Genomic DNA, 6,471 nt, shown 5'->3' on the forward strand with positions numbered 1-6,471 from the left:
GAAAGGGTGGTTAAGCATGGGAACATACTGCCCAGGGAGTTAATGGAGTCACTGTCCAGGAAGGTGTTCAAGAATGACTGAATGTAGCACTTAGTGCAGTGATTTAGTTGACGTGGTGATGCTTGGTTCAAAGGCTGAACTTGATCTTGGAAGTCTTTTTCAACCTTAATGATCCTGTAATTCTATAATTCTAAGTTTGGGTGGGATGATGCAGACCTGACATACCCAACCTCATCACTTTTCCCCCAGTGGTGGCTTTTTCCCCCCCAGGACACACAACACTGTGAAGTAGGTTGCTTGGTTGAATGGGAACAATGAGTTCTCAGCACCCTCAAAATGACATAGAATTTACTGTATATCAGTTTCATTTAGAAAAGCTCTCAGTTCTCCAAATGAGATCTCCCTCTGGGCATCTTGGTTGGACAGTTCTGATGACTAATAAATGTAATATTTTATTGTTACCAGAAATTTCCTAATTATGACTGTCATCACTGTAAATAAACACATTCAGTTCCTACTGAACATTATGATAAAGCCTTCCCTCCAAGCATGGGAAATATTTTTTTAAGTAATTTGCTACCAAATGTGGCAACATGTGAAACTGTCCTTCAGTCTAATTCCCTGATTCTTCTGCTTCTAAAAAAAAGCTTAATTGCCAAATAAATTATTTTCCAATAATGTAAAGCTTTCAGGCATTTCCACATTTGAAGTATTGCCCCTTTCTTGTGGGTACATCAGAATATTCCAAGGACTTGAGCAATTTGACCAATAAAGCTTTGAAAAGCATGCATGTTTTTTGGCCAATAGATTTTTTGGGGGGAATATAAGCAATTTTGGGTTTACACTCAAACATTAATTTTCTTGGAGCAAATCTATTTCCATCAAGTTATTTTTAATCCTTAAATTTGGGGTTTATATATATATACTTGCTCATTGCATAGTACATTAAGAAATCCCACTAATTTGCATTCCATCTTTTGTTTCACAACATTTGTGGGAACTGCACTTCAAATATCCCTAGGATGAGCCTCTCCTTTGGATATGAGAATTCATTGACTCCAAAGAGGAAGGGAGGACCCAGATAATTAAGAAGCCTCTTAATTATCTGGGTCTAAAAAATAAATACAGGTTTGAGCTGGACGCCAAATAGTGCCCAGTTTTGCATGCAACTTTCTCACTGTTTTCTTTTAACTCTGGTCCACCTTGAAAGAGGGAAGATTTACTGGAAAGCCATTCTTTACCCAGCTCTGTTAGCAATGCTCATACATGCAGAATAGCAGATTCTAAATCCATTGACCACCTTTTGTTTGTGAGAGTTTTCAGGAGTTCATCATGCATCTCCTGGTTGCATTTAACATCCATATATCATGTGAACTTTTAGGTCACATGTTACATTGCAAAATGGCCAATGAAAGGTAATTATAAACAAAATTGAACTTTTAACATTTCTTATAATAAACTCAGGAAAATTGGTTTCTTAATATGAAAAAAATTTCCCCCACATACAGTGACTGTCTCCATCTTTATATTAACATAAATTTGTGTGATAGGACAGGATTACAGCTCTTTAGATCTGTACTGCTCAGGGCAGGCTCTGTCACATTTTCACTCTGCTTGCTGTGTCATATTTCCACTCTGCTTCACAGCAAGAGTGACAGGTAAGGGATTTTCCCATCTTCAGGAAAACATATAAAATCCAAGGCAAAAAATCAGCCACTCCACACCCATAAGCACACTATATTTCATTGCAGAAAACAGTAGTTAAGCCCTGATGGTAAAGGCAGCACAAACGGGCAGATTTTCAGTGGGTCACAGCACACAGTGACAGACACTGGTCTTTCCAAAAGCCATGTGTTTCTACATAATGACTGGCCCCCTCTAAACCTAGATCCCTTACCTGCTTAAAACCTAGGTGAGCACTTGTGTTGTTACTGTTGCAAAATAAGGAAGTCAACAAAGACCACAAAATAATTTAGTATATTTATTCTAAGAATGAACTCTAGACTATCAAATGGTTACAGATATCCCAGAAAAACTGCTCATAATTTGTTTCTTTAATGACTGAATAAAAATAATTTCATACTTCCTCAGTTGTAGCTGATAAATAACAGCATGGGCACTTTGAAGGGAAAGAAACTGAGTTGAAGCTGCTTTTCTGGGTTTTTTTTTTGGTTTATCTAACTTCTTGCAATACTTGTATGTGTTAGTTTCTAATAGTATACTATCATTAAGCAATATTTTTAAGCTTTTATAGTACTCTGTTTAAATAATGAGCTAGAAGAAAAAAAGCAGTGGATCATGTAAAACTCACTCATTTCTGTCATAACAATTAATATTTCCATTTAGATGTCAGGAAAAGTACATGGAACACTCCTCTCTAGAGCTATCCTGAATGTGCACTGAGTCCGTCAATGCTCTAAGTTCAGCAAACCAACAGCAGCTTCCTAAGCAAGACATGATGATAACATTTCATGTAACTCCTCTTTGGCAATCCTTAGACACTGCAACTAAATACCAAAGAGTGTCACGTGAGCCAGTCAGTTATTGCAAGAAAGAAAATGTGATGAACTGTTTGTTTTGACCCATCAGTATAAACATATTGCAGAAATGAAACCCAAGCTTAAACAATGGGGAAAGTTATCCGGTATTAAAATAAACAGTTCTAGGAAAATCTCTAAAAATGTTTACCAAGTCATCTTCTTCTGCAGAGTTTCTGTGCAGAGCATTTTGCCATGTCCCTGGTTTGTCAACCAACCCCAGTAACACTGATTATAGATATGCAAATTATAATGGACAAGGCTGGGCCCTAATTGGCTCCCCAAGCAAGGGTGTTTTTATCCACAATCAAGCTTGTAGATCATCAAAGAAGCAATTTTGCATTAAGAAATTTTTTACAGAAAAGTATACTTGTATTGCTTCTAAAAATCTTATAGTTTGGATATTAAAGAAAAATTTTAAATTAAAATTTAGGCAAGCCATGATTCTTACAAAATTTCACATTAAGTATTTTTCAAATCTCACAGGGGAGCATTTGTGCTCAGAAAATAATTGACTTTGCCAAACATTGGCTATGTAAATTTTTATTGGAAGTTATATATACTACCTGAAGTAATTAACACAACTCCTTTATATAAAGCAGACTGTTTCTAAAATTCTTAAACATTCTTTCTGATTATAAGTATTCTCTTCCAGTAAAGGACCTGCAACTGTTAATTATTCTTGAGTTCATTCACAGCAGGTGCATTGTAAAATGCTGCCTAGTGTAGAAAGTTTAGGGGGAAAAATGAATGCAGAGTATAAAAATGAGATGGGAGATACCTACACAATATATTCATTGCACTTGAGCATTATGCAGGTTTTGAAAGGAAATGAGTTATGGCTGAGATGCTTTGTAGTGGAAACAGCAACAAAGCAAACCCAGTATTCAGAGATGCTATAAAGGAGCTGCATCAGCCTCATTTGTTCAGAGTGAGACATGGTCCTTCACAGAGAGAAACAGGTCCTTTCATTCCAAGGAAAACTGACACATGGGGATACATGCATAATCCCAGTTTTATGCTAACCCCTGGGAGCAGGACACTGGGGGCTGGGAGGGAAAGGAGGAGGGGAATAGTGCTGCCCTCGGCCAATTTTACAATCATTACAGAAGAAAACAGTCCTAATATAAACCCCTTTCTCTGGGCTTCCTACCTGTTTAATCACTTCCCTCCAAAATGTGAGAGGACTAACCCTCAGACATTCACACTCCAGAGACTCATATTTCCTCATGATCACTGTGAAACAGTGATCTTAGTTCAGTCTCTAGTGGACAAACACCGAATAAGTTAAGTCTTAGAAGCATGATTCAGCAGGCAATTTCCTCAAGTAAAATCATATGTGTATAAAAAAAGAAAACAACTTTCCTCCTTTTAGTGCTTGTCTCAGCTGCCAAGGCACAGAAAAATAATTTATTTTCCTCTACATAAAACATCCGCTTATTTCCAGCCCTATATTCCCCAAGGCAGATCAAGACATTAAAAAATGAGGGAAGTAGTCTGAAAATTAAATGCTTGGTTATATTTTCTGCACAGAATCTTTTCTCTCTTGCTATGGCCAGATGTGCAAGAGAAAAAATAATTTACCAAAAAACTTAGGAAATCCTCCTTAAAAATTCTGGTAGAGTGGGGGTGGGGGAGGGGGGGAGGGGGGTGGAATGGGGGACCTATATATGCTTTTTAACATATTTATGTCTTATGTGCTGTCTGGATGAAACAAAACTTTTAAGTGAGATAGGTTAGCAGCAAATATGCTAATATGAAGGTTCAGCCCAGCTAGTGGGGTCATTAGAGTTTTAATGATGTGCATTCTTAGTATGAACTTGTGTTGGAGTTAAATCCTGTATCTCTTGAGTGGGTACATACAGAAGTTTTCTTGTACCAGATTACATGACCAGCTGCATCACTCAATTGTGCAATTTTCTAAGTTTTGCCATGTCCAAATGGCAGCATGTGAATGGGACTATCACAAATAGCTATACACTGACTGTTTATTTATTTTAACTGGTCAGCTATCCCAAAGCACTTTCTTTACAAGGTATGGACAATATCTGTGCAAGACATGTAATTTTACACACATGAGTAATCATGCTAAAGTGACTGGGACTGCTCATATGAGTGAAATTATTCACATATTTAAGACTTTCAGACTCAAATTTCATAAAAATAATTACTTCTATTAAGTTACTGCAACACTTTGAAACCCATTTTCCCCTTTCTAGGAAAGAATGCACATATATAAACACAAATTGGAGCAGGCTGTCAAGACCAGTGTGTTCAAGATGGTTAAAAACTTTTACTGTGAAGTTTTAGGAGGGTGAATGCCTATATATTTTCCTGTTTCTTTCAAGCAATCAGCCGGGTAGAATAGTATTACAGGATCTGTTTATGGAGGAACAGGGAAATTCTTAACCCAGTGCCCTTAAATGCTGATTTTTTTCAATGCTCCCTTTTGCTGTCACAGTAGCAGGTATCCTGCATGACATCTGAGCTGAATCTGTGAACTATAAGTAGAGCTTGTAAGAACTTAGTAAGTTCTGTCAGTAGAGTCCCTGGAGGATTTTTGTGTCCTCTGACTCACATGCATCCATAGTTTCTTGAAAAAAAGCCTTAAGAAGTCACATCTTTCAGTAAAGTGAAGAAAACTCAGCTTCCAAACGCAATGTCTCTAGGAAGGGTGCACTCTGGCTAAAACATTTCTCTCCTACACAGCCAAGAACTGTATCAATCCCTATTAGTTCTGTTCTCATAGAAACTAATGAAAAATTTAAACAGCATGAGCATCCCCCAAAGAAATCATTTAGTGAGAAACAAAAAAAGAAGCACTTACTTTTTGCAGCCACTGAGTGTAATTTTCCATCACATGTTCCAGATGTTGCAGTTTCTGGGAAGAGAAATCCTGTTCCACGTGAGGAGCATCTCTCTGCAGAGCATTTGTGTTGTACTGGTCTGTTGTGCTTTCACGACAGTTGCCGTCCTGTTCTGGCAGAATGAAAGTGTAGGTGCACTGCCCGTGCTGAACCCGGTTAAATCTTCTCCCACTGCCTTCTGGACCCCGACGCTGGTTAGTACAGCCTACAAGAGCAAGAATCACTGCCAGGAAAGCAAAGGAAAAGAAAACTGACATGTTATTATTACTTTCCTTTCCTGCTTTAAGAAAAACTTTTTCTTCCTCTTTCTTTAAATTTGTTCTTAATTTCCCTCAAAGTCTTTGGAAAAAGGAGCGGAGCAGCACACTTTAACAATCAAGCTTGGATAAACTGTTTTGGTTTTTTTTTTTTTTTAAATTTCACTGTGAGGATAGCTTCCTTAGTTAAAATTGGGAATATTTATTGCATAGTAGCTAAGATTTATTGTTTCCTCTCTGTTACAGTCCAGCATGTAGCCTGCTTTAGTCAGCTGCATATGCATATCCCAGTCTCTTTCCCCTACACTATCTGCTGCAGAACTGCTATTTTCTCTCAGGCTTCAGTGAGTTTTATTAAGGTTGCACTTTCAAGCCAAGCTGGAAGCAAGCAGCCTTTCACAAGATGACTTGACAGGAATGCGTGTATGAGTGCGCCCCTATGCTAAGGATGGCTGATGGCTCAGTACAGAGGGATCATCTTACAAACTGGCTGGATGCATGACCTCAATCATGCATGTCTGCCCAGCCCCTGCTGCACACAACTGCTGGGGGCTTTGGGCGAACTCACGGCAGTTTAATAAGTCAGTCAGTCCACCTTAATACACTTCATATGTTCGCACTGACCTATTAAAATGTAGATAAAGTGTAGAAGTTTGTTGTAATCCCTCTGTAAATATACAAAGCAGCGAAATTAAAAATACTTTCAGTTCTGCTCTGCACTCTATCTATTAAAGAATTCTAGGTCGGGCTTATGACACTTACAGGAAGCAAAAGTTAAGTTTAACCCTCACTAGATTTATCTAATTTTCT

At 37.9% G+C, this 6,471-nt stretch overlaps 1 protein-coding gene across 1 annotated transcript in view; it reads right to left on the bottom strand.

Moving 5' to 3' along the window:
* Positions 1–6,098, bottom strand: part of ANGPT1 (angiopoietin 1) — a 153,802-nt gene extending 147,704 nt beyond the window's left edge. Inside the window, exon 1 of the mRNA XM_009087554.4 lies at positions 5,365–6,098. Coding sequence (XP_009085802.1) covers positions 5,365–5,661 — 297 coding nt within the window. The 5' untranslated portion in view covers positions 5,662–6,098. The remainder of the gene's footprint in view (positions 1–5,364) is intronic.
* Positions 6,099–6,471: the final 373 nt, after the last annotated feature.

The sequence above is a fragment of the Serinus canaria genome, chromosome 2 (assembly GCF_022539315.1).
Source record: "Serinus canaria isolate serCan28SL12 chromosome 2, serCan2020, whole genome shotgun sequence".
Taxonomy (NCBI): Eukaryota; Metazoa; Chordata; class Aves; order Passeriformes; family Fringillidae; genus Serinus; species Serinus canaria.